Below are 26,878 nucleotides of genomic sequence, written 5' to 3'. Positions count from 1 at the left end.
GAGGTCTTGAAAATCGCGAATGATGAGGAGAAAATGAATAGAGAAGTGTTATTTACCTTTTCCCCACAATACAAAAACCAGATGAAATTAATAGGCAGCAGGTTTAATACAAACAGGAGGAAGGACTTTATCACACAACACACAGTTAACCTGTGGAACTCACTGCCAGGGGATGTTGTGATGGCCAAAATTATAACTGGGTTCCCTAAAAGAACTAGATAAGTTCATGGAGGATAGGTCCATCAATGGCTATTAGCCAAGATGGTCAGGGATCTAGCCCCATGCTTAGGGTGACCCCAACCTCTGACTGCCAAAAGCTGAGGCTAGGTGACAGGGATGGATCTCTCCAGAATTGCTCTGTCTGTGCACTCCCCCTGAAGCTCGGTGACTGGCCACTGTTGGAGACAGGACACTGGGCTAGATGGACCATGGTCTGACCCAGTGTGGCCGTTCGTACGTTCTTAAACATCTCCTTAGCCTTGGGGGGAACAGGCCACGTCGTGCTGAACTTCACACAGCCTTTTCCTAGGGAGAAAATAACTCCTGACTATGGAGGATGTGAACTCGGCCCAGATTCTGATCTCAGTTACTCTGGTGTAAATCAGGAGTGGCTCTACTGAGATCAATGGAGTTACACTGGATTTATGGTGGTGTAAAAAAGATCAGGATCTGGCCCGCTGAGCCCAGTTCCTCTGTAAACAGAATGCAGGGGCAAAGAAAACAGGCAGCACTGCATGGGGACCAGGGCACAAGCAGGCGCTCCGTCCAGGAGCAGCACCAGCAGCTCTGTCCCATGCACGCCCGTTACTCCTCAGGCATTGCCAGAATGGCAGTAGCCGAGCCAGGTCTGTGCACTGGTCTCCAGAACTGCTTAGTTCTGTTGTCTAAAGGTAGCAGGGTCCTGGGAACGGAGCAAAGGGTGGGGGCGCCGGGTTCTATTCACCTCACTGGCTTGCTGAGAGTCACAGCTCCTCTGGGCCTCCCGTTGCCCCACCTTGACCACACAGCCGGTCTTTGCCCACCGTTGTGAAGCCTTTTGAGATCTCAGGATGAGCAAGGCTAAGAATTGATGGTGATGAGAGAGACCAAGAGAGGGTCACAGTAGCAGCAGGGGAAACAGGCAGGGTAATAGGTGATTCCCTTTACTGCTGCAGCTACTACTCCTAGCCTCTGAGGGTACGTCCACACTGTAGTTAGACACCCGCGGCTGGCCTGTGTCAGCTGGCTCACAGGTCCCTGGCTAAGAAGCTAACTGCAGTGTAGATGTTTGGGCTCAGGCTGGAGCGAGGTGGGAAAGTCTCAGAGCTCAGGCCGGAACGTCTACACCGCAATGAAACAACCCCTTAGCCCGAGCCCCTTAGCCCAAGCCAGCTGGCAGGGGCCCACCGCAGGTGTCTGACTGCAGTATAGACGTACCCTCATGAGGCATCGTGACTAGCAAGGCTCTGAGCGGCTTTGTCTTGCTGTTTTCACAGGCTGGGGACACTTCCATCGGCTGGGCCCTGGGCTACATGCTGAACCTCACCAACATGATCCCGGCTGACGAAGTGGGCTTTCGAAAGGGCGCAAACTACAGCTCCTGGGTCGTCCTCATCCTTCTCTTCGTGGCTGTAATCCTGATGGCACTGGGGACAGCGTTCTGCCTGCTCCGATCTGGCAAGCAGCACCGCACCATGTAGGACGGGGGCGGGAGAGGCCAAGAGACATGGCTCCCTGGAGCTGACGTGAGCTCTACTGATCCTGGCAGGTGGCCCAGCATCCTACATACTTCAGATGTGAGCGTTTCCTGGAGGCCCTGTCCCTCCCCGCTGCCTGTTTGTAGCCCTGAGGGAAACCAGTCCTGTTGCCTTTCTTTCCTCCCTGATTGGAAGCCGGAGAAGTGGACAGAAGAGGAGAACTGACACCCAGGGAGCTGCATGAGGAGCAAATGTAAATGGTTTCCTAGTGCATCCCCTTTGGTGCATCCTGGAGCAGCAACAGAGCCTGGACAGCCAGATCTGGGGTGTTCTCCTTTGCCTGCTGCCAGAGGGAGACCAGACACATAGTAAACGGACAGCAGCAGCCAGCAGGCGACTGGCTCTGTGCAAAGGAAGGGAGGTTTTTATACTCACATCCAAGGGGTGGGGTACGGGGTGGAGAGGGTTACTTACCTAAGCATCTGTGGAAGGCTCTTCCCTCTAGCCCCCCTGCCTGGAGCCCTGTCCTGTCCCTTCCAGGGATTTTGTGACTTGGGGTCCCGGGTATTAGCCAGGGACCTGCACTATCTTCCCTGAGCAAGGGCCAAATCACAGCCCCCAGGAAGTCTCTGGGAGTTTGGCCATTGATCTCCGTGGTATTTGTGTCTCTCCCAGGGCCCGGGAAGCCCCTCCATCTCTGCGGAGCAGTGCTGCCCACGCCAGGCTCTGACAATCTGGGTGGCTTCCACTCTTAGCACCACAACTCTGCCTTGCCTCTTTTGTTTGTTTACAATTGGCGCTGCTCCTAGCCAATCCTTCCTGCCAAGGGGGAGATTTTAAGACTAAAGGTGGGGGTGGAGCCTGAGTAGGTGTGTAATTCAACAGGGGGTGCCCTGAGTACCTTAGGGAGCATCATAAACCAGCCCCCTGGTGTGATGGAGAAAATTCTCAGGGCTCCCTCGCACAGCACTGAGACCTGAGACCTTCTTTGAGCTGCCAGCTAAGACACACCAGGCCAGGGCATGGTGAGACCCAAACCTTCCACCCCCAGCCTAATCAGCCTGGGGACAGGGAGGGTCTGTCTTTAATTCCAGATAAGATCAAATAGGGATTTGTGTGTTTTAATGCTCACAAAACAATGTAACAATGTAAACCCAGGGGAGGATTTTAGATGAAAAGGCAAATAAACTTTGTTAAAGGGCAGCTACCCTGAGACACCTGTAGGGTGGTGGCGACTGGATAACACTGAGCTCTTCCAAACGTTTCCTGAGGCAAAGCTGCGAGCTTGCAGCAGCGCTGCTGTGACTGGGTGTGACTGCACTCCTTGTAAGGACAACAGGCAGCCTAGGCGATATTTATGCCTTTGGGGAGCTCAGCTGACAGTGTCACCTCTGTCAGGGGTTCTCAGGACATTGTGCGGCTCTGCCAAAGCACAGAGCTGGATCTTCTTTGGAAATGTGTATCTATAATAGAATTGGAAGAGAAAATAGGAAATTGCTGCTGATAAAATCCAGGTCAATATTTGAAAATTTAAAGAGAATGTCACAGTCTTGAAATTTATCAGGGTGGAAAGATCAGCTCACTGCAGAGTAAGGGCTTATACTAAATATAATCACACAGTGGTGAATTTATCACAAACTGTAATCCCACTAATAAATGTCTCTCCTCAGTCTGTTCACTAAGCAGGTGATTTCGGTACTAAGATGGTAGGGATGCTATAGTTTGCCAGTCCAGTTACATGCCAGTCAATTTAAGCAACTATGAAAGATATATTCCAATCAAAACTGAGCACACCCAGCAATAATTCTATGATTCCTGGTTGGAAGTTTAGACACTTAGTTACAAAAAATCAATTTAAATGAAAATGGCTACTTATAGCCCAGAGCTAATCATCTCCTCCCTAAAGCCATGACTATTGAATGCTCATACCATGGACTGAACCTCACTCTCTGTGTGAAACAGTTCCATGTATTTCAAGTTTCTCCCAATATTCCCTAATAGATGTAACAAAAAATGATATAAACTGCAGCCCGATGCCAGGATTCCTGCGAGTTCCTCTGCTGCTTTAGTTTACACACAGATTAAAACAATGACACCTTGTTGTTTTAAAAAAATCCACTTTCCACTCCTGTATCTTTTGCCTAAGAAGTCATCACTTTTTTGTAACCGCATCCCAGGATGCATTTAGGCTTTGATTGCTCTAAAGCTGGGTGCTTGCTCTCAAATAGCTTTATTCTGCTGGGCAGCACAGGGCCAGTTCAATCAACTTTACAACCAACTCTTGAAACAAGTTTTCTGCCTCAACCCTTTTCTGTCACTGGCTGATTTTGATTCCTTCTGTGGCTCACCCCGGCGCAGCCCCATTTCCAGTGAGGAGATGGCGCTGTCCAACGTGAGCTCTTTAGCTGTCATCTTTCAGCAATCCAGTGAGACAAACCGAGGCAGCTCTCTTGTGATTTGACAACTGGACATCCGTTGCTCTGGGCGTGGCTTCAGGACAAGAGAGTTCTTTACTTGAAACCCCAGGGTGGATTTTTCCAATATGCAGTTCAGCCCCGATGGGATACCTGCTAGGGACACCCTGTTTTTATGGACAGTGGGTGTTTTTTAAATAAACTTCATTTTCCTCGGGCTCTGGCCAGCTGTTGAGAAGGCGAGTCCTGCCAATGACTGTCCCCTAACAAACAGGGCGAGCTTTGACTCTGCTCTTCAGCCAGTCTGGCTGTGTTCCTTGGTGGGTTTTAGATTTGGTCCAGCTCACTCCTGTACATTACTTTTACAAAGGAGGGGGTGACACTGTGAGTGCCTTTACTCCTCCTTTGTAGACGGCCCCCTTCTGCGGCACAAACCCACACAGCGGGGTTGGCTGTGCAAAGAGAAGTGGAGATTCGGAGGCTTCTCCCTGACCCATAGTAGCCAATATGGGGTGATTACTTGCCCCTTACTGACTCCATCCGTTTGCTTCTCTTCTGCTCATGAAACCTTTATTAAAACAAGATGGAAATGTTATGTTGTGTGTCTGGTTTGATTTGATTAAAAACTCGGACCGCCTTCAACCAGAAAGTTGTCAAGAGACCCGCTTCCTTCTGGAAAGCGCCACTGAGCCAACGAGGGGCAGATAAGTACTTAACTGTTAGTTAAGAGGATGGGGGCAAATTGTCTTCATGGGTTACAGATGAGCCATCACAAAGGTACCAAATGCCTGGAGAGCCCACGGCAGACGTGCGCAGGGGCCAGGGAAAGGAGCTCTGAGCCAGGGGGTACAGAGTGGGCAGATGGATGGAGGTGGCTGATGCCCTTGCCATGGGAGTCCAAAGGGCTTTGCAGCTCCAGAGGGGAGGTTGTGAAGAGCTAAGCGGCTGCCCAGCTGGCAGAGTGGGACTTGGGCATGGGACCCTCCGTTCTAGGCCGTGGAAACTCTGCCTTGTCCTCGCCATGCTCGGAACACTTGCAGCTCGGCATTAAGACAATGACTATAACCCAATCTCATGCTTCAGGGCTTCAACCAGCCGCCTTCAGGGCTCAGGAAGGAATTTCTCCCCCACCACTCCCCATGCAGAGTGGGTGAAATGCATGCTGGGGATTTTTCACCTTCCTCTGAAGCATCACTCCTCTGCGGTAGTACAGTGACACCTCTACTTGGCTGGCTGCTTCTTGCTCGCATGCGCAGGGTCAGGCTAAAAGCCAGATTTGGGGTCGGGAAGGAATTTTCCACCAGATCAGACTGGCAGGAACCTGGGTAGTGTTTTGCCTTCCTCTGCAGTGTGGAGCAAGGAATCTGGGGGCATAATCACCTGAATCAGTTTCCTGCTGTTGCAGGGGTCTCGGTCCTCTCCGCCTGGGGCACACAAGACTTTAGTCTCCAGAGGTTTGGAAAGGGGAGACGATATTTGACTCTCATTTGCATCAACAAAATCAATTTGGAGCGATTCAGCAGTGCGCTGTCTTTTCTCTCTAGTGGGTTACAAAGTAGGGCCCCGACAGGGTGAGTGATTTCTCCCAGCTCATGAGATGCATTAGTGGCAGGGCTGGGACCAGAACCCAGGAGGTGCACTAGACCTTAGGGCTGGAGTGTTGCTGATCAGGGGAGTAAAAGAGGTGATCAACAGAGGCTGTAGGAGGAGGGCAGAGCCTGGCTGGAGCAGGAGGCATTGGCACAGCAGTGAGTATGGCACCAGGGAGCGCAGAGGAGGCGAAAGCAGCCTTGTGAAAAATAGCGGCACAAAATGCAGTGGGAAGGCCTGGTGGGGCAGCCACAGATACAGCCTGGCTGCCATGAATTGGGGAAACTATGACCATGCCCAGTGGGGGAGGAATCGTGAGCCCTACATCTCTCCCCAGTCCTTCGACGGAAACTGCTGGAGGCCTCTTCCAGGGGGAGCCCAGAACACGGGGGCAAAGGGTCTGTGTGAGCTCCAGAGAGGTTGTTACAAAGCAGGAACCAAGCACTCATCAGGACGCTAAAGGGGGTGAAATTAACAGGCTGCGAATCCAGAGGAAGGAGCTCAAGTCACTGGAATACAGGGCCTCACATGACGGGGCCAACCTGGTTGTGGTCTTCAGGCTGAATGCTGATACTTACAGTCCAAACCAGTCACTGAAATATTTGTTACGAAGTCAAGTACTGCTGTACCAAGGGTGCCGGTGCAGCTTTTCTTTAGCCCTTCGGCCCTATGCGTTAATCAACTGATCACCTACTCCAGGGGTCCCCAACGAGGTGCCCACGGGCGCCATGGCGCCTGCTGGGGCGTCTAAGTGCGCCTGCGTACTGGCCAGTGGACGAGCATCCGCCGAAATGCTGCCGACAAGCTGCATCATCCAGAGACGCTGCCGCCAAAATGCCGATTTGCGGCAGTATTTCAGCAGCAACGCCTCTGGATGATGCTACTTGTTGGTGGCATTTCAGCGGCGACGCCTATTGATGTTGCTGCTTGTCGGCGGACGCTCGTCTGCCACCACGGTCCTCCGTGGCTCGTCGTCTGGCACCTGCCAGACAAAAACGGTTGTGGACCACTGCCCTAGTCTGTGTTCCACGGGGCCGTGCCTCATTCAGGGCCCAGGACAGGCGGCGCTGGCTGAATGGGTTGCTAGTCGGTACTGCTGTTTATCCTCAGTGGTCACTGTGTAGCCCTGTGTGCTATTTACTGCACGCCAGTCAAACCCTGCACTGTACGCAGAATGGTTAATTTCCTCAGGGCTGTCTATGCTGCTCTCCTCCTAGCTCTAGAGCTCTTCACACAGAGTGATTCATTTCACTTTCCAACACCTCTGTGGGGGGAGGGAAGCGTTAGCCTCCTTTTACACCTGGGGAAGTAACACCGAGCCCGGGATAATGAGAACACTGGCTAGGACACAAGAACAGAGCCCAGGAGTTACAGAACGTTACTAAGGTTGCAGAACACGCCCAAGTGAGGACAGGACAGAATTACAGTTGCCTGTTCAACCCTAATTCCCCCACCCCCGAGCACAGGCGTTAGGATACAGTCTTTAATTACCTGCTCTCCTGCTGCGTTTTCCACAGGACCCCTGCTCACTTCACGCACAGCCGGCGTTCTCCTCGTTGTCCAGTGGCCCTAGGCTATTCCCTGCACGCTACTCAGACCCTGCTCTGAAGATGGAATTATTCGTTCATTTACACAGACAACCTTCCTTCAGGCTTTTCCGAACTTCCGAGCACTTGATTTTGCAACCTGAATGTTCTCCTAACGTAGTTCCTGTGTCATAGCGAGGCAGGGCTCAGGGCGGGGGTCAGATGGCCCCGCCACAGAACTCCCGCTAGTGCGCAGTCAAGATGGGGGTGTCCTTTCTCTCAGCGAGCGAGCGTACGGGCTATTGATGCTACTGGACGTTCCATGTGACACTGAGGGCAGAACAGCCCCCAGGGCAGGGACGGGCCCAGCAGCGTGACTGGGATCCTCCAGCCCACTCTGGGGGATACCCCCCTCCCTGGGCATTTACATCAGCCTTTGTCCTACAGCAGCCCCCACAATGATTTCACATTCTGCCCCCCTTCTCTGTAAGTGACCCCGACCACCCCTAAACTTCACTTTGTCCAAAGGGTCCATTGTTGGCTATATATTTTTATTACTTTTCCAACCTTTGCTGCTCACACAAAGTCTGACTGGGGGCTCTGCACACCCCACCTCCACCCCACCCTAAATCCTTCCCTGCACTTCCCCAAGCCTCATGAACGGGCAGTGGAGAGGACGTTCCTCACTCCCCAGGCGCCGCAATGCGGCTCTAGCCCCGGTCACACGCCGTACATGTGGTAAAGGAGTCAGGACGGAGCTCCAGGCTCCCCCAGCTATTCCATGTCGTCTCCATATTTGTTTCTTCTCACCCTCGTTTCTGCATTCTCTGTGGGATCTGGACTGTGGAGAGTCTCTACAACAGATGAGAGAAAACTATTTAGAACTCAGACCGGCCAGGAACACTCATAAAAACACCCGCTACCCGGTGTAACTCAGTGAGACTCCCAAGCTGAAACACACCCGCACTCACCTGCTTTTGGGTGTGTTTCCTTGTGCGCCCTGCTGTCACAGTATCACTTTACAAGGTGATCAGAGACCAGCATGACCCCAGGACACTAATGTAGGGGGGTTCTCAGCCCGTTCCATCCCATCCCCCATCCTTTGCACAGCTGCTGTGGAACTTCAGGAGAGGCACTAGGAATTAACGGGATTCTCTTGAGCACAAGAGCAGAAGGCCTGGAATTCCAGCCTGGGCTTCACAGGGGTGTGGAATTTGTATGGCGACTTTTGCCACCTCAGTCTGGTTAAATGACAAAGCGCAGGACACTACTGGAGCCAAGGCAGGACCCGTCAGAAATAGAGATGCAGCCCAAGTGAAACCAGCCACCCGGAGCCCCAGGTACAGCAGGTAACTGCTGCCTGGGCAGTGAATGCCTCTCACCTTTGGCTACTCCCTGCGGGGACTGTCCTGTCTCCAGGTAGATCCAGAGGTTGGAACACTTCTGGGTCTCTACCCTGGTCACTGCGTAGCTGGCGGCTGAACCTGCAACTAAAAGCACCAACAGGCAGGGGTGTTTCCAAGTCCCACTGGAAGCAAAGGCGTCCCAGCAGGTGGGGTCCTGCTCTCTGTAAAGAACAGCTGGGGCTGCATGAAACGGGCTGGCAGTTTCTGAGCCGCCTTTTGCTCGTCACTCGGATTCTGATCTCACTTTCACCCGCGTGAATCAGGAGCGAGCCCCCGGAAATCCACGGGTGTCACTACAAACACACTCACTGGGGGGGGGGGGGGGGGGTGAGCGCAGGTGGCCTGAGCCAGTCTGAGCACATTAAAGGGAAGCAGGGGTTTCAATAAATCACAGAGAAACGGACAGGTGGGAGTGAGGGAGGGTCCTCCTCTGGTAAGACAGAGCTGTGAGTCCTGTTCCCAGCTCTCATGAACTACAGGCAAACCCCAGGACCCTGGACTGCTACGAGTGTAACCATGCAGGGCAGATGCTGCACGCCTGCCCCATCGATGGAACCTCTGGGGGACGGGGGCTGACTGAGAGGCCCAGCGGCATTGAGTACTGACCTACAGACAGCAGCACGTTCCACTGCAGGGGGTAGGGCAGCTTCTTGTTTATCAGCTTCTGAAGAACGAAAGCTGCGCCGATGCCTGGTAAAGCGAGACCCACGTGAGTGCGGATGCCGTGCCTGCAGCTGACCTCTCTGTCGCAGCTTGCACGCCCCTCCCCTCTGGGTTTGGAAGGTGCCTCTTCCATCCAGAGAGCCCAAAGCACAGAACAAGCATTGCTGACTTTACAATACAGGGATCCCTTCAGCCAACACTGAATCCAGCCCTCCAGGGGAACAACTTAGGACAGGAAATGGAGAATCATAGGACTGGAAGGGATCTCGAGAGGTCATCTAGTCCAGTCCCCTGCACTCATGGCAGGACTAAGTATTATCTACATCAGTGGTTCTCAACGAGGGGTCCGGGGCGCACTGGGGGGCTGCGAGCAGATTTCAGGGGGCCACCAAAATAAGCCAGAGAGCAAGGCCAGCGTTAGACTCACTGGGGCCCGGGGCTGAAGCTGAAGCCTGAGCAACGTAGCTTTGCAGGGGGCCCCATGGCAATTGCCCTGCTGGTTACCCCGTAATGCCAGTCCTGGCTTTTCATCTACTGGATATGGAGAAAAGGAGCTGTTGTGGCACAGACAGGCCGTGGAGGCTTTTATAGCATGTTGGGGGGGCCTCAGAAAGAAAAAGGTTGAGAACCCCTGATCTAGACCATCCCTGACAGGTGTTTGTCTAACTGCTCTTAAAAATCTCCAATGTCGGAGATTCCACAACCTCCCTGGGCAATTTATTCCAGTGCTTAACCACCCTGACAGTCAGGAAGTTTTCCTTAATGTCTAACCTAAACTGCCCTTGCTGCAATACTTAAGCCCATTGCTTCTTGTCCTGGCCTCACAGGTTAAGAAGAACAATTTTTCTCCCTCCTCCTTGTAACAGCCTTTTATGTACTTGAAAACTGTTCTCATGTCCCCTCTCAGCCTTCTCTTTTCCAGACTAAACAAACCCAGCTTTTCTCAATCTTCCCTCACAGGTCATGTTTTTTAGACCTTTAATCATTTTTGTTGCTCTTCTCTGGACTTTCTCCAATTTGTCCACATCCTTCCTGACACGTGGCGCCCAGAACCGGACACAAGACTCCAGCTGCGGCCTAATCAGCACGGAGCAGAGTGGAAGAATTACTCCTCATGTCTTGCTTACAACACTCCTGCTAGTACATACCCTGCTAGTACAACACTCTTGTGAATACTAGAGCCAACTGCAGCTGCAGGAAAATAGGGTGGTGAAGCACTGGAATGGGTTACCTAGGGAGGTGGTGGAATCTCCTTCCTTAGAGGTTTTTAAGGTTTTCAGGCTTGGCAAAAAGCCTGGGCTGGATGATTTTAGTTTTTCCTGCTGCTTTGAGCAGGGGGTTGGACTAGATACCTCCTGAGGTCCCTTCCAACCCTGAGATTCTATGATTCTATGATTCAGGGGGGCAGGATGCAATAACCCAGCTGAAAGTGGCCAGGTTAATTCCCTGACTCCTGCAAAAGTCCCACAGGACAGGAGATCGTTACAGATGGATGACACCTTGCTTTGATTTCTCCTCCAAAAGATGGCAGCCCGTAATGCCAGGCTGGGGCACTGGGGGAGGAGGTACCAACAGCCCCAACCCAGTGTGGCCCATAGCTCTAAGGACAGCATGGCATGAAGTGTGACGCCTGCAGGCTCAGCCCCTGGGAGGATTCGTGCACGGTCACACTGAGCATCTGGGCTTTGAACTGGTCCCTCTTGCAGCTCCAGCTAGACCCAGTAAAACACTGCAGAGTCGGGGGCGGGGAGGGGGGCAGCCCTTCAGAGAGGAAGATGCCCAGAGCTTTGGCTCAGCCCCCAGTGCTCTGGCCAGTCCATTGCTGGGAGCTGGATAAGCCAGCCGGCGGGGATGCAAATGGGCAGAGCCAAAGAGCTGGGGGTGGGGAGGCTGTTAGTGCCCTAAACCTGGCCTCTCCCCGCCAGACCCTGTGACGCCCAGTGGCCCCGGCGGGGTCTGCCTGCCGAGGAGCAGGAGGGCTGCCCACTGCACCCTACCTGTGATAAAGGTCCCGATGCCCTTCATGAACGCGTGGGACTGGCACACGGCGTATTCCTGCAGCCCCTGGAAAGGGAGTTGGGGGCAGCAGACGAGACGGTGTGAAAACCACAAACGAAGAAACCCTGGGCTCGAGTCTCCGCCGGGAACCTGCTTCTCCTTGGGGCCCCCATTGATCCGCCCACGGCGACGCCCAGGTCCCTCTCGCTGAGCGGCCCCCGCACCTGACTTCCCCTCCTGCCAGCTGCCCGGGGAGCTCACCCGTCCCGACGCGCATCACCCCCTGCAGCACCCGCCAGCCGGCGGCTCGGGGACCCCAGCGCCTCCGCCGCCTCCCGTCCCCGCCAGGGGCAAACCCTGCCCCCGCCCCGCTCTGAACACAGGACACCTGCGGCCGGCGGTGCCAGGGCGATGCCAGCTCCCCCCTGCTCCGCTTCTCGGAGCCGGTCCTGCCCCTGGCGGCCGCTGGCCCCGGGCTCTGGGAAGGGCCCGCTCGAGCCCGGGGCTGCTGGCGAGGGAAGGGCCTGGCCCGGGCTAGGGGCAGCGCACAGCCCCGCTCTGCTCCCCGCTCTCCACGGCGGGGCTCCCGTGCGTCCGGCCGGCCCGCGAGCCCCCTCCGCCGGGGCAGCCCGGGCGCTGGGCGGCGGCTGAGCAGCGAGCGGGGACCGTGCGCCCTGCCCCGCGGGCCCCACCCGAGCCCGCCCCGCTGCCCAGCGCGGCCCGGCCCAGCCCCTGCCACCGACCGGGTGTTTCGCCGCCACGGTGTCGTCCACCCGGGACAGCCCCAGGTTCACCATGGCCGGGGAGAGCCCCTAGACCGCGCCCCCGGCACCGGCGCGCCCTGCCCGGCTCTTCCTGCTTCCTCCGCCCGGGAGGGAGGGACCGGCCCGGCCCGGCCCGGCCCGGCGCGGCGAGCAGCACCATCTACAGGGCTGGCTGCCCGGGCCACAGCTCTGCCAAGGGGCCGGGGTGACCCCCCGGGGTGCCCGTCGCTGAACCGCAGCGCAGTCGCCTGTGCACGTCTACGCGTGGGGGTGCAGGCGTGGGGGCCGGGGGGGGTGCAGGCGTGGGGGGCAGGGATGGAGGGGTGCAGGCGTGCGTTTCTGTCGGCGTATGTGTGTCTCTGCATGTACATGCGTGCGTGTGCACGTGTGGATTTGCACGGGTGTCTGCACGGGTGTGTGTTTGCACGTGTGGGGGGGGGTTGTATGCATGCGGGTGTGCATGGGTCTGTATGTGCTCCTGAGATCCCTGATCCTAGAAACTGAGATGCACAGAACTGCGTATACGGGAGGGGTCCCATTGGAGTCATGGCGCTAGTGGCCTGCTCATTGTGAGGCATGTTGTCCATAAGGCCTTGCAAGGACTTATGTTAGATAAGGCCTTTGTGGGAGACATGGGCCCCTACTGGTCTCTGTGTGTGTGTGTGCGTGTGCGCAGGGGGTGACCGTCCCTTGGCAGTACTGTACCGTATCCATTTGGCACGCTCTGCGGGTGAATGTATGTGTGAGGTGTGTGGGTGTGGTTTTGTGTAAGTGTGTTTTTGCGTGTGACACTCTCTAGCTTGGAACATCTTCGCGTGGCGCCCTCTCCAGTGACTGTCGGGTGTCTGCTGCCGGTGAGCGAGTGCACGTGTGGGGGAGGCGAAGCCCACGAGTTCTTCGTGCAGTGGTCAGGGGAGGAACATGCATGTGGACCCCATCGTCCAGAATGGGTGTGAACGCGCCATCTGATGCGAGGTGCCTAATGCTGTGAATGGATGGGGGCGCCCCCTGCTGGCCCTGTGTTGTTTGTGGCGCTCTCTGCCGCTGAATCTGTCTGTGGCCTCCTCTGCTGCTCCATAGGTGGCATCTTAAAGTGCACCCCGTTCCCAGGGCTGCTGCTGGGTTTAGTCCCAATGTTACCCCCTGTCCACACACACGCCTGGCACCGCCCTGGTTTCCCTTTATTGCTGACAATGATTTAATGCAGCTAGAACCGGAGGAGCCAGGCACACGCCAGAGCACAAATCCCACCGCGTTTTCCATCTCCTGTAGAAAAGGAATCTTTTGTGTCTTTCACCTGGGGTCCCACTTGGGGGCTTTGTCAGGCGCGGGGGGGGCTGGGGCATGGTCTGAGCCTTCTGTGCCTGGGGTGCCTGTGGTGGATGATGTGGAGGGGGACCCTCGATTGGTGAGCGGGTATGTTTGGTGAATCCTTGTGTGACACCGTCTAGTGCATGGGCACGTGTGTGCTGGAGAAGGTGCTGCGCCCTCTGTTGGGGAATGAGTTTGCAGGGCACCCTCTCGGGTTGTTTGTGCCCAGGGAACATCCCAGTCTCGACGGCAGCAGAGACGGTTTATTCCAAAGCTATTTAGCTGTAGGGACAATTCCCGGAGAGTTGTGTCTGGGTCCCGGATGCGAGTTCTGGGCCTGGCAAATCTTGGGTGTGTGACAAGATGAGAGCTGTGGCTGGTGGCCCAGTGTCAGCGCCTCCCCGTGTGCTGCAGGCTGGACAGCAGAGACGAGGGGGCCTCTGGGGCCCCCCATTTCTCATCTCTTTCCACCCCCACCTCCAGGCCCTGTCTTTAATCTCCCTGCCCCCCTGTCATTGGCCAGTGGGGGTCAGAGAGTAACACAGTGAGTGCGTGTGTGTTAATCTCCTGCAAGCTGCCCGCCCTGGCAGTACCCAGAGCCCCTCACTGCCAGGGGGGTGCCGAACATTCACTGTCTCCACTTTCCCTCTAATCTAACTGTCGTGGGTTCCGGTCCTGCACCAGGGCAGGCAGCTGGCACAGGTGCCAGCCTCTAGATGAGATGTTGCTCCGCTCTGCCAGTGGGTGTCTGGGGAGACAGTCGAGATCCCAGGCACTTTCACTGCAGGCATCAAAGGCCGGGGTGGGGGGGTAAAGCCCCTGGGGACCCCTCGGGTAGGCGGAGGCATGAGGTCAGGTCAGTTCTGTATGAGAAATCCAGACTTAAGGGATGATTTCCTGCTCCCTAGGCCTCCGTCAGCGCTGAGTCAGGCCATGGAGATGGCACAGGGCATTACCCAGGACCACATGCTGTCAGGGCATGGCCATATCAGCGCCCACCAGTACAAGCAGCTCCGGCCTCAGTTTCTCATCCAAAGGGCCACGGTTCCTGGAAGGCAAAATGACTGAATCCACCCATCTCCTCCAGCCTCGGCGCTTGGAACAAGGCCATATCCCAGCCACATGGGGGGGGGGATGAAGGGGGGAAGCTGGCCAAGGCCAGCACAGAGGGGCTCATTCAGTGCAAGAAGGGCTTGGCCTGGTGGAGGTGGCAGTGAGCAGGTCGCTGGTCCCCAAAACGCCCACTCCTGGCCATAGAGGAGGGGAGCTCTGCAGCACTCCCTGGAGATGGGCCATGGAATTGCAGGACAGTGCTGTGGCAGGGAAGCCAGGGGAGTGTGGACATGCCAGCTGGGCTGGAATCCAGCAACAGCCGCAATCCCAGGACATAGGAGCAGGAACAGCCCACAGACAGTCCAGCCTCCTGACACCTCCCACTGCACCCCCTCCCCAGCACAGGGCTGAGTAATAGAGTCATAGACTATCAGGCTTGGAAGGGACCTCAGAAGGTATCTAGTCCAACCCCCTGCTCAAAGCAGGACCAATCCCCAGACAGATTTTTGCCCCAGATCCCTAAATGGCCCCCTCAAGGATTGAACTCACAACCCCGGGTTTAGCAGGCCAATGCTCAAACCACTGAGTGGCTCCTGTTCCCCTCTCCCATCAGGGGGAAGGGTCACCTGTTTGCTGTCCCACCTCTTCCCCCCCTCCCCATTTACCTGCTTTTCATGGCTGAGGCCGTGGTGCCAGGGGGTGCAGCTGGCCCTGCCCGCATCTTCCTTCTGGGGCTGTTGGAGAGACACAGACGCTTAATGCTTTTACTGCCACGGGGATTTGCCCTGAGATCTGGAACTCGCCCTCGGCCAAGCCAGCCTGCTCACGGAGTGCAGAGACCTGGCAGCAGCGGGGAGGACCCAGCGCAAGGCAAGGCCCAGCTCTGATGCTCAGGGCCTTTGCACTGTGACTGCAGGTTTCCTTCAGAACAAAGCGTCCCCCCAAGCTGGGCCACAGCCCTGAGAACTGGGAGCTCCAGAGGTCAGCAGTGAGGGAGGATGGGAAGGTTGAAGGAGCAGAAAAGGGAAGGCAGCGTGGCCTAGTGGCTAGCGGGCTGGACGGGCTCAGGGGACCCAGAGTCTATTGCCAGCTCTGCCACTGACCTGCTGGGTGACCTTGGGCAAGTCACTTCCCCTTTCTGTGCCTTAGTTCCTCTTGCCACCCTTCGTCTCTTGAGGCTGGAAGCTCCTTGGGGCCGTGCCCTGAGCTCCGCTGGGCCCTCCAGCAGCTCTGGTAGTAACAGTACCAAAGGGAGGTGGTAAAGCCAGCTGGGATCACGTTGGAAATGCACAACCCCCCATCAAGGAGAGGAGACAGGAGAGATCCCTCTTGGCACAGACGGGGGCCCGACAGTGCCCTGGGCTCAGAGACTGTGCTGGGCAGTGCCAGGTGTGCCGTACGACACAGTGTTCCCGGGGTCTCGCTGCACAGGGGAGCACCTCCCGAGAGTCACCACTTACCGTGTGCTTGGGTGAGCAGCTGGTCTCCGAGGAGGGTCCCCTGGAGCGTCTGGCCAGAGAGCCTCCTGCCCATCGCAGGGAGGGGGTTAGCTGGGAAGCTTCGGGGACCTGCAGGGAATCTGGGCATCAGAGCCCTCCGGGTCCTCTTATGCTCCAGCACACTCGGCCCCCGGCAGCTGCCACGCTGTGGGGCCCGCCGGCTGAGCCCTGCCAGCCAATCTGAAAGGCAGAGCAGCGGCAGGCGGGGGTGGCCTCTCCCCGGGGATACATCTTCCCTTGTCCGTTCAGCGTTAAACCCAGCTCCATTCCCGCGGCCATCCCTCCGCTGAGGGCAGAGAGCTCTGGTGGGTACCACTGCAGGGTGGGGGCTGGCGTTTCCCTTGGGAGATACACCCAGGGGCACAGCTGTCTTCTGAGGACTCCGGTGATGCTCCTCGGCGGGCAGCAGCCGGCTACAGCCCCGGCCAGTCCTGCACAGGGACGAGAGCAGACACAGCAAAGCCCAGTCATTCCACCAGCCACTTTCAGGCAGAGCCACAGCTAAAGTGTCACAGCGCCACTAGCTCGGGGTGGGGGGCAGCGGGCAGAGCCTTGCACCTCAGGGCACCAGTTCAAGGCCTTTGTGTTGTTTGATTTGCAGGCAGTGCTCGGGCGTTATCAGGCCAGCGAGTGCATGAGCTTCCCTGGAGGCCTCAGCTGGCTGGGTTTGCCTAGCCCCCAGCCCCACCCACCACTCCAAAGAGAGAGCCCTTGGCACTGGAGCCAGCTCCACAGCTGGGCCCATGCTGGGGGCAGCCGAGAGGCCGGTGCTGCCATGGGGGGAGCTTCTGTTGACTGAGCCAGGGGCTGGGAACGGCACGTGCCGAGCGCTGCGTCAGCTCCGCTGCAGGGTGTGCAGGGGGCACGGTGGGGCAGGGCGGGGCTGTGATCTCCCTGCCCAAGCAGGGGACGCTAGTGTGGAGCCCTGGGACTGGGACTGGCTCCGAGGCAGGAGTGCAAAACTTTATTGCATGCCTAAGGCTGAGCACAACCTCGCCCTCGGTTCCTAGCTGCCTCCCTGCCCCCCTCCCGGCCCCCCCACGCTGTGTGGCGCTGGCTCCCCTGCAGGCCAGAGAGCTGCCCGGCGAAGGAGGGCAGGGGCAGGGGGCAGCCGCTCGGCGTGGTGGGCACTCACCTTGTTTGTCGCTTTGGCCTCTGCAGCCCCCGGAGCTGTTGGCTCCCTGGTGGAGCCCTGAGCTGCTCCTGCCCCAAGCTCTCCAGGACAGGGGGGTGCCCGTAGCCCGGCCCCTGCTGGCCTGAGGCTGCCTGCCTGGGTTTCCTCCGCTCTAGGGTGCGGCTGAGCTGAAGGGACACGGGCACGGCACTCGGACCGGGTGAGCCCTGCCAAGCCGGGTGCCTGAGAGGGAGGACTGTTGCCAGCTGTTTGAGAGACAAGAAGGAGACACCAGGAAGGCCCCATGGCGGGAGATTTGAAAGGGGTTTTACCTCCTGCAATTTCTCTGCCCTGGTGTGGTGCCCAGGGGCTGCTGGGAGTAGCTGGGGCAGGGCCTGTTGGCCCCCCATGGGCCGCAGGGAATTTTTTGCCGCCTGTGATTCCGTATGAGCCCTCCCCCGCATGGCACAGATGTGTCTGACCGACCTCTCTCAGTGGGCTGCCCCTCATTAGCAATGTGCACAGCCCCCCGCCGTCCCGCCGGGCTGGGCTCGCTCGGGAACCAGCGTCCTCAGCTACAGCAGCCTGGGAAGTGGGAGCCCATTTCCCAGGGGAGGGAGGCACAGAACTCCAGCCCCTCCCTGCATGGCAATGAGGCTGGGGGGAGGAGTTCTTTCTGTGCCACTAGCTGTCAGCTAATGTCACTAGTGCTCTTGTGGCTTTTCCCTAGGCCACCTGCACAGACACTCGCACCCACACCCACAGAGATGCGCACACCACTCGCCTGTATACACACATTGTACACATGCACCCACACACAGGGATACACCCACATGCATGGAGACCACTAGCCTGTATACACACATTGTACACACACACAGAGGGATACACCCACATGCATGCAGACCACTCACCTGTATACACATATTGTACACACACACAGGGATACACCCACATGCATGGAGACCACTCACCTGTATACACACATTGTACACACACAGGGATACACCCACATGCATGCAGACCACTCACCTGTATACACACATTGTACACACACAGAGGGATATACACCCACATGCATGCAGACCACTCACCTGTATACACACATTGTACACACACAGAGGGATATACACCCACATGCATGCAGACCACTCACCTGTATACAATACACCCACATGCATGCAGACCACTCACCTGTATACACACATTGTACACACACAGAGGGATATACACCCACATGCATGCAGACCACTCACCTGTATACACACATTGTACACACACACAGGGATACACCCACATGCATGCAGACCACTAGCCTGTATACACACATTGTACGCACAGGGACGCACACGCAGGCGCATGTACGCAGTGTTACACTGAGAGGTCCTGGTGACTACATAGATCACAAACCTCTTGGAGACTGGGGGTGACGCACCCGTCAGTTAACATAACATAACTGAGCTGAGAACAGGGGGATGCGCCCCTGCCCAGGAGTTTGGCTGGGGGAGGGGAGGGGGAGGGAAGGCTGGACACCCAGGAACTGAGAAGAGGCAGAAGAGAGAGGGGGCAGAGGCTAGGAGGAGGAAGGCCAAGCAGCAGCTGGTAAGCACAGGGTGACCTGGAGAAAGCGAGAGAGAGCGAGAGCTTTAGGGTCTGGTGGCTAAAGAGGCTGCTAAGAACCTGCTCCTTTTGTTCTGGGATCCTCCTGTGTCTGCAGAAGCAGGGCCCTGTGCCTTCCTTGGCACCGCTCCTCAGCGACATACCCGCCTGGCACCCCGGGAACAGCCCCAGCCCCCGCACCTTGACTGGCTGCTTGGGTTGGAAAAGGGGCACTGCTGTCCATGCCTGCACAGTGAAGAGCGCATGCACACGCACGCACACACGCACACACACACACACACACACGCATGCACACACACACACGCACACACACACATGCACACACGCATGCACACACACACACACGCACGCACACACATGCACACACGCACACACACGCACACACACGCACGCACACGCACACACACGCACACACACACACGATGCCCCCTGCCCCGGCACAGACATTGCTGGTACCTCTGGGAAGAGCGTTTTGCTCGGTGTCCCAGGTCTGACTGAGCTGTTCTCCCCGCTGGGCTGAAGTGCGCTTTGCCTGGGGAGGCTCTTTGGGTCAGGCGCCCGCTGCCTGGGAAGTGGGGCAGCCTGGTGAGAAGGGAGGCACAAGGGAGGGGTGGTTGGTGCATCGAGTGGGGGTTTCTGTTCACCCTGTTTACACACCGGCACTAGGAAAGGTCTCACTCCGCTCCCTGGCACTGGGGGATTCAGCAGTGACCCCACAGCAGTCACTGGAGCAGAGCAGCGTCTCGCCCCAGGGGCTGAGCATGCCCTGGTTTCCCTGGGACCCGAATCCTGCCTGGCCGTGTGCTCGTCCCCCCATGACACGAAGCCGAGCTGCCCCAGGACTCCCATCTCTGCACTGGCACCAGCAGGTCTTACACTGTCTGGGCCGAGCTGGCCTTCCTAGCTGGGTGTGTCCCTGAACGGGCCCTGGGTCTCGGGACCAGGGCTTTGGAGAGCAGAGCAGAACCCTGGGGATGGTTAATGGAGAAGTGTCAGACACCAGCTGCTCCCCTTCCCCACCGGGCACCTGAGCCAAGCCCCCACCCCTGCTGCTTCCAACGTTGCATCAGGCCTGGGGGTCTCAGGTTCCCGGCCTGACCTGTTCCCACTGTCTGTGTGGGCGGGGAGGGGGGTGCTGCCCGTACCCACCTTGCAGGGGCCGGCACCTCGCGTCGCCTGGCTTGGCTGTCTGGAGCAGGACAAAGGGTCTCTCCTGGGGGAGGAAGCACAGCAGCTCTCTTAGCACCAGGCCGTGGAACCACCTCAGGTGGGACAGAGACAGCGATGCAACTAACCCCAGGGCAGAGCGAAGGGGGCACAGGTGCTGACGCTCTGCCCTCCAGCCATGGCATGGGGTGAGATCCTCCAGCCATGCTTCGGCGCTGACCCGGGAACTGGCAGCAGGCTCCTGTGGCCTGTGCCCTCAGCAGTGCGCAGGGGTGAAGGGATCCCCTCATGTCTCTCGTCTGCTCCATCTCCTCCCCTGGTTCCCACCTGCAGGGCCCCATGGAAGAGATCCCAGCCAGAGCGCCTGCAGCAGCTGCTCAGCACCGAGCCATACCTGGGCGCGGCAGCGGGTTTCGCGCTGCTCTTGATCTCCCAGGATTTACTCGCCCTTCCGCACAGCAGGAGAGGGGCTCTCGGGGTCCTGGCAGGGGAAGGTTTGAGCGACTCCCCTGCATTGCCTCTGCCCCTTCCTGGCTCCTGAGGGATTTCCGGAGTCTCGCTGGGCGCTGAGGCTGTGGCAGGCTGCCTGCTCCCCGGGGAGGGGTAATGGCATCTAGGGGAGCAGGCAACACACAAGAAGTGCTTTAAATCCAGACTCAGGGAACGGTTCTGGAGAACCTCGCTCCAGTCAGACCAACCGCTGGAAAGGTGTGGGCGCAGCGTGGCTGGCGGGCAAGCCGAATTTGCATATAGGAGAGAGGGCAGCGGGAGTGGCACAAAGGGAGTGGCACAGCGTGATGCGGGTGTCACTGTGGAGGCTGCAGTGAACATGGCCGGGTTAGGGCCGGGTCTGGACACAGGCAGGGGCAGTGTCATAGTGGTAGCGCTGAGTAGGGCAGAGGGTGTGGAGGTGGTGGTGGCGGCTATGCCAAGAGAGGTTGTCATAACTATAAAGGGAAGGGAACAGCCCTCCTGTGTACAATACTATAAAATCCCTCATGGCCAGAGACACCGAAATCCTTTTACCTGCAAAGGGTTAAGAAGCTCAGGAAACCTGGCTGACACCTGACCCAAAGGACCAATAAGGGGACAAGATACTTTCAAATCTTGGTGGGGGGAAGTCTTTTGTTTGTGCTCTTTGTTTTGGGGGTTGTTCGCTCTTGGGACTAAGAGGGCCCAGACATCAATCCAGGCTCTCCAAATCTTTCTGAACCAGTCTCTCATATTTCAGACTTGTAAGTAACAGCCAGGCAAGGCGTGTTAGTTTTATTTTTGTTTTCTCAACTTGTAAATGTTCCTTTTTGCTGAGAGGATTTACCTCTGTTTGCTGTAACTTTGAACCTAAGGCTAGAGGGGGTTCCTCTGGGCTCTTTGAATCTGATTACCCTGTAAAGTATTTTCCATCCTGATTTTACAGAGATGATTTTTACCTTTCTTTCTTTAATTAAAAGCCTTCTTTTTAAGAACCTGATTGATTTTTCCTTGTTTGAAGATCCAAGGGGATTGGATCTGGACTCACTAGGAATTGGTGGGGGAAAGGAGGGAGGATGGTTAAATTCCCCTTGTGTTAAGATCCAAGGGGTTGGGTCTGTGTTCACCAGGAACTTGGTGAAAAAGTCTCTCAAGGCTACCCAGGGAGGGGAAGATTTTGGGAGGAAAGGGGGTGTTCCAGACTGAGGAATCTGGATGGTGGCAGCGAAACCAGATCTAAGCTGGTAGTTAAGCTTAGAAGTGTTTATGCAGGTCCCCCCATCTGTACCCTAAAGTTCAGAGTGGGGGAGGAAACTTGACAGAGGTAAAAGGGCACCAGGGTGGTGGTGGGTCTGGCCAAGGCAGGGATGTTTTCGGGGCGGTGGCGTTGGGGACAACGGGGGCCTGCCCCAGGGGCACCGGGTGGCCGCGAGAGCGAGATCTCACCTGCTGACATCGCTGTACTCATCCCTGGGCGTGCGTTTGGTGACTGGCCGGCTGACGCAGCGCCCCGCGCTGGTGAGGGCGCTGACGGTGCAGGTGTATGCCGTGTTGGCCCTGAGCCTGCGAGCCAGGTAGGAGCGCGCCGTGCCCAGGTACACCACCTCCCCATTCAGGCACAGCTCATAGTTAAAGAAGCGTCCCAGGGGCGCTTTGGGCACATCCCACCTCACAAAGATCTCGCTGCGCCCCAGCACGACGAGGGTTAACCTCTCCGGGGCGCGGCCCCTCAGGGACATGGTCTTGGTGAGCAGGGTGGCCTTCTCTCCCTGGGCGTTGCTGGTGCACGCGCAGACGCTGAGCCGGTAGCTCGCGGAAGGAGCCAAGCCTCCTACGACACAGCTGAGTTCTGGGGTGGAGCCCACCAGGGCCTCCTCCCTGTACACGGTGTAGTGTTTGATGGGGCCGTTGGGCTCGGCCGGAGGGGCCCAGCTCAGTTTTAACTGGGTGGCCGTGCGAGCTGTCACGCGGAAGTCCAAGGGGCAACTGGGCACCGGCTCTTCTCTGGGCAGCACCGTCGCATCGCTGCACGGCCCCCGGTCGCCCCTCGCCTCAAGGCAGAGCTGAAAGCGGTATTCCTGGCGTGGCACGCCGCCCGCGAAGGCATAGCTGAGCGCTGGCCCTCGGTACAGCAGGGCACCCCCCTCGTAGAGCCTGCAGACACAGCGGGAGATACCAGAACCACTCAGCAGAGGAGAACGTGGTGTCTTCTCAGGTCAGTCAAGGCTAGACCCAGAGACATGCTAGGCCTGCGGACAGAGGGGCAGCTTCTGCTCTCAGCCCCACCGGTCAGGGGTGGCTCTATGGCCTTCAGAGAGTTACTCTGGATTTACACCCGTGTGACCAAGAGCCAGATCTGGCGCAAAGGGTCAGTCCTATATGGTAGCGGGCCGCAATCAACGGGAGTGGACAGTGACACAGCAGGGGCATGGTTCTGGTCTGACTGGCATGGGTGTAAATCAGGAATAACTCTGCTGGGGTCACTGAGAGGAGAACCAGGCGTTCAGTGTAAATGGGTTGTAACACTAGTGCAGGAGGCACTTCCACCAATCCGACACCCCACTGGAGACCATGGAGTCTGGAGGTCACATTCCGCTTGCAGTTGCATAACCCAAGTGTGACATTACACTCCATAGTCTTTATGAAAGTATGCTTATGATATGGATATGACATAACTGAGATACACTTTATGTAAGATGGCTCATGTAAGAGATCATTGGAAAGGTTATGATTTACTGAATGCAATTATCCAATTTGTATGCAGTATCCTTTCTGTATCTAAAGTTAGGAATATGTAACATTTACAAGTGGGTGTGTATTAGGAAGACACCCACCAGATGACCGGCCATCAGATTTGATGAGCCACCGGGAAGAAACAACAAGAATGAAGATACTAATCTCTCTCCCTGTTGGGAGGTGTCCTGGGACGTAACTGTGACACTACTAGATCAGGTGGTCTTGTCACCTGATACTGAACATTATTTTGGACTTCTTGTAACTTTCCACTGAAAGGAAAGGGGGGTCAAGTTTGGGAAATAAAAGATTCCTGCCTTATGTAAATTTTATTTAAGGGTGGGGAGGAAGGAAAAGGAGACTCTCCTCCATCGCCTACCCAAGAAGGAGGAGGGCTGCTGAAAGTGTTTGGAGGAACAAAGGAACTAACCTGAAGGGAAGGGCAGGGGAGAGTCCAGACTGAAACGGAAGAAATAGCTGGAACTGCGAGTTACAGAAACTCTGCATCCTGCCTAATTCAACATTTAGGGGGAGAAATTACATTCTGCAACCTGTTTCTTTAGTGAATCAAGCTTAGTTTGCGTGTTTTGATTTAGTTGCTTAGTAATCTGCTTTGTTCTGTTTGTTATCTCTTATACTCACTTAAAATCTACTCTTTCTAGTTAAAAAATTTGTTTTTTGTTTATTCTGAAACCCATTTTGCTCAATTCATAACTGGGGGGTGGGCGGGTAAGAGGCAGTGCATACCTTCCTCCACATTGAGGGAGGAGGCGGATTGGGTCTGCACTCCAAGGGAGGTGGGCACCTGAGTGCAGGGGCAAGTCCCTTAAGCTGATTCTTCCCAGAGCTGATCTCAGTGTCTGCGTCATTCTGCAGCTGGGGGTGGTCCTGCCTGTGCGCACTCATTCATCATTCATCATTCATGCCCGTCACCCCAACCGGGGTATGGGCCGCCAACCACAGATCTCCATAGTCTTCTATCCTGGGCCATTCGCTCTAGCTGGTTCCAGGTATAGCCCATTTTTTTGCTATCAACCTGAAGGTCGCGTCGCCAGGTATTTCTTGGGCGGCCTCTTTTCCGCTTGCCTTGGGGGTTCCACTGCAGTGCCTGTCTGGTGATGTTGGTTGGCTGCTTGCGTAGTGTATGTCCTATCCAGCCCCACCTTCTCCTTCTAATTTCTTCCTCTGCTGGGAGTTGATGGGTCCTCTCCAAGAGGTGGATGTTACTGATGGTGTCTGGCCAGCGGATTTGGAGAATCCTTCTGAGGCAGCTATTAATGAAGGTCTGGATCTTCCTGGTGGTTGTTTTGGTTGTCCTCCAGGTTTCAGCTCCATACAGTAAGACTGATTTCACGTTGGAGTTGAACAGTCGAATCTTTATTGCCAAAGACAGCTCTCTGGAGCTCCAGATGTTCTTGAGCTGTAAGAAGGCTGCTCTTGCCTTACCAATCCTTACTTTGATGTCTGCGTCTGTGCCACCCTGCTGGTCGATGATGCTACCTAGGTAGGTGAAGGACTGCACTTCTTCCAGGGGGCTTCCATTCAGTGTGACTGGGTCGTTGCTGATGGAATTGATCCTAAGGATCTTGGTCTTATCCTTGTGGATGTTGAGGCCAACCTGTGATGGCGTGGCTGCCACTCAGTTGGTCTTCTCTTGCATCTGCTGTTTACTGTGCGAAAGGAGTGCAAGGTCGTCGGCAAAGTCCAGGTCATCAAGCTGGGTCCACAATGACCATTGGATTCCATTCCTACGCTTGTAAGTGGATGTCTTCATAATCCAATCGATGACAAGAAGAAAGAGAAGTGGTGACAACAAGCATCCTTGTCTGACTCCGGTTCGCACCTGGAAGCTGTTTGTGAGCTGCCCTCCGTGGATCACTCTACAGTGTATGCTGTCGTATGAATTCTTGATCAGGTTGACCACCTTTGCTGGGATGCCATAGTGCCGAAGGAGCTTCCAGAGGGTCTCTCGATCCACGCTATCAAATGCTTTCTCATAGTCAACAAAGTTGATGTACAACGAGGAGTTCCACTCCATAGACTGCTCGACTATGATGCGGAGCGTTGCTATCTGGTCCGTGCATGATCTGTTCTGCCGGAAACCTGCCTGTTCATCTCGTAGCTGTGGATCGACGGCATCCTTCATTCTCTCTAAGAGGACTCGGTTGAAGACCTTCCCTGGCACCGACAGGAGTGTGATTCCTCTATAGTTGGCACAGTTGCTGAGGTCTCCTTTCTTGGGGATTTTGATGAGATATCCCTCTTTCCAGTCAGCGGAATCACTTCTTCTTCCCATATCTTCTCAAAGAGGGTACAGCATTTCCACTGAAGCATCCAGGTCTGCTTTCAGGGCCTCTGCTGGGATATCGTCAGGTCCAGCCGCCTTCCTGTTCTTCATCATGGTGATGGCTTTTCTGATCTCGTCTCTGGTTGGTTTATCGCAATTGATTGGGAGGTCCTCATTGGCTGGGTCGATGTCTGGTGGATTTGGTGGTGCTGGTCTGTTCAGGAGTTCCTCAAAGTGCTCCGCCCATCTGTTCATCTGTAGTTCTATTCCTGTTATAGACTTTCCCTGCTTGTCTTTAACGGGACGTTCTGGCTTGCTGAACTTTCCAGACAGTCGCCAGCTGTTTCATGTTACCGCTGTATGCTGCCTGCTCTGCTTCTGCTGCCAGTCCATCCACATAATCTCTCTTGTCCTTCCTAATATTCCTCTTCACTGCTCTGTGGGCTTCAGCATACTCTTTTTGAGCTTTGGCCTTTGCTGCTCTAGTCCTGCTGTTGTTGACTGCTGCCTTCTTCTTCTTTCTGTCTTCTATCTTTGTCAAGGACTCTGCTGTGATCCACTCTTTCTGCTGGTGTTTCTTAATTCCAAGCACTTCCTGGCATGCTGACCTAAGTGTGTGTCTCACTTTCTGCCATCTGTGGTGTACACTGTCTTCCTCTTCCTCAGACAGATCCTGTAGTACTGAAAACTTATTCTTCAGCGTCAATCCAAAATCTTCCTTGGTCTTATGGTCCTTCAGAAGGTTGACGTTGTACTTCGCTCTTCTGTCTGACGCGTCTATCCAGTTCTTCTTCAGCTTCAGCTTCAATCTGGCCACCACTAAGTGATGGTCGGACGCCACGTCTGCTCCTCTTCTAACTCTAACGTCCTGCAAGGATCTTCTGAACTTCTTGCTAATGCAGACATGGTCGATCTGGTTTTCTGTCATGCCTGCTGGTGATACCCAGGTACTCTTGTGGATCCGCTTGTGAGGAAAGATGCTGCCTCCTATGACCAGGTTGTTAAGTGCACACAGATCCACAAATCTCTCTCCATTCTCACTCATCTCTCCCAGAGCGTGGGTCCCCATGACTTGTTCGTATCCTGTGTTATCAGGTCCAATTTTGGCATTAAAGTCTCCCATAAGGATGGTAATGTCTTTGTCTGGGAGAGTCTCTAATATTTTCTGGAGTCTGTTGTAAAAGTAGTCTTTGTCCTCCTCTTCACTGTCATTGGTTGGAGCGTAGCACTGAACAACATTCATCTTAATCCTCTTCATTTTAGTTCTGAAGGATGCTGTGATGATCCTGGGACCATGTGCCTCCCAACCAATCAGTGCTCTCTGTGCCTGTTTGGACATCATGAAGCCTACTCCCTGTGTGTGGGGTGCGTTGCTCTCTTCATGTCCTGAATACAGCAACAGCTCTCCTGTCAACAGTCGTCTCTGTCCAGCTTGCGTCCATCTTGTCTCGCTAATGCCTAGTAGGGTCAGGTTGTTGCTCCTCATCTCTGCTGCAACCTGTGCCGTCTTTCCTGACTCGTACATGGTCCTCACATTCCATGTGCCGATGGTAATCCTCCTGGTTGTAAGAAGGGTGATCGGCTTA

The 26,878-nt window shown here is 55.8% G+C and overlaps 3 protein-coding genes across 4 annotated transcripts in view; 1 reads left to right on the top strand and 2 right to left on the bottom strand.

Moving 5' to 3' along the window:
• The window catches only part of ENTPD2 (ectonucleoside triphosphate diphosphohydrolase 2), a 44,990-nt gene extending 41,307 nt beyond the window's left edge, over positions 1–3,683 (top strand). For both annotated transcript variants that reach the window (XM_039506514.1, XM_039506515.1), the window contains exon 9: positions 1,476–3,683. In XM_039506514.1, the coding sequence (XP_039362448.1) occupies positions 1,476–1,679 (204 nt within the window). In that variant the 3' untranslated portion in view covers positions 1,680–3,683. The remainder of the gene's footprint in view (positions 1–1,475) is intronic.
• A 4,053-nt stretch (positions 3,684–7,736) lies between these two features.
• TMEM141 (transmembrane protein 141) lies at positions 7,737–12,172 on the bottom strand. Its single transcript, XM_039506516.1, has 5 exons — positions 12,017–12,172; positions 11,273–11,339; positions 9,219–9,302; positions 8,589–8,696; positions 7,737–8,060 (listed from the first exon to the last, which is right to left on the bottom strand). Exons 1-5 carry the CDS (start codon positions 12,068–12,070, stop codon positions 7,981–7,983), a joined length of 393 nt encoding a protein of 130 aa, XP_039362450.1. The 5' UTR covers positions 12,071–12,172; the 3' UTR covers positions 7,737–7,980.
• Positions 12,173–13,095: 923 nt separating this feature from the next.
• The window catches only part of LOC120386627, a 29,024-nt gene continuing 15,241 nt past the window's right edge, over positions 13,096–26,878 (bottom strand). Inside the window, exons 8-15 of the mRNA XM_039506090.1 lie at positions 21,719–22,426; positions 20,196–20,414; positions 19,784–19,847; positions 19,091–19,216; positions 17,036–17,280; positions 15,862–16,331; positions 15,067–15,135; positions 13,096–14,396 (exon numbers count right to left, since the gene is read on the bottom strand). Of these exons, the coding sequence (XP_039362024.1) occupies positions 15,074–15,135; positions 15,862–16,331; positions 17,036–17,280; positions 19,091–19,216; positions 19,784–19,847; positions 20,196–20,414; positions 21,719–22,426 (1,894 nt within the window). The 3' untranslated portion in view covers positions 13,096–14,396; positions 15,067–15,073. The remainder of the gene's footprint in view (positions 14,397–15,066; positions 15,136–15,861; positions 16,332–17,035; positions 17,281–19,090; positions 19,217–19,783; positions 19,848–20,195; positions 20,415–21,718; positions 22,427–26,878) is intronic.

The sequence above is a fragment of the Mauremys reevesii genome, linkage group 19, assembly GCF_016161935.1.
Source record: "Mauremys reevesii isolate NIE-2019 linkage group 19, ASM1616193v1, whole genome shotgun sequence".
NCBI lineage: Eukaryota > Metazoa > Chordata > Testudines > Geoemydidae > Mauremys > Mauremys reevesii.
This window is presented reverse-complemented; position numbering and strand designations above follow the sequence as displayed.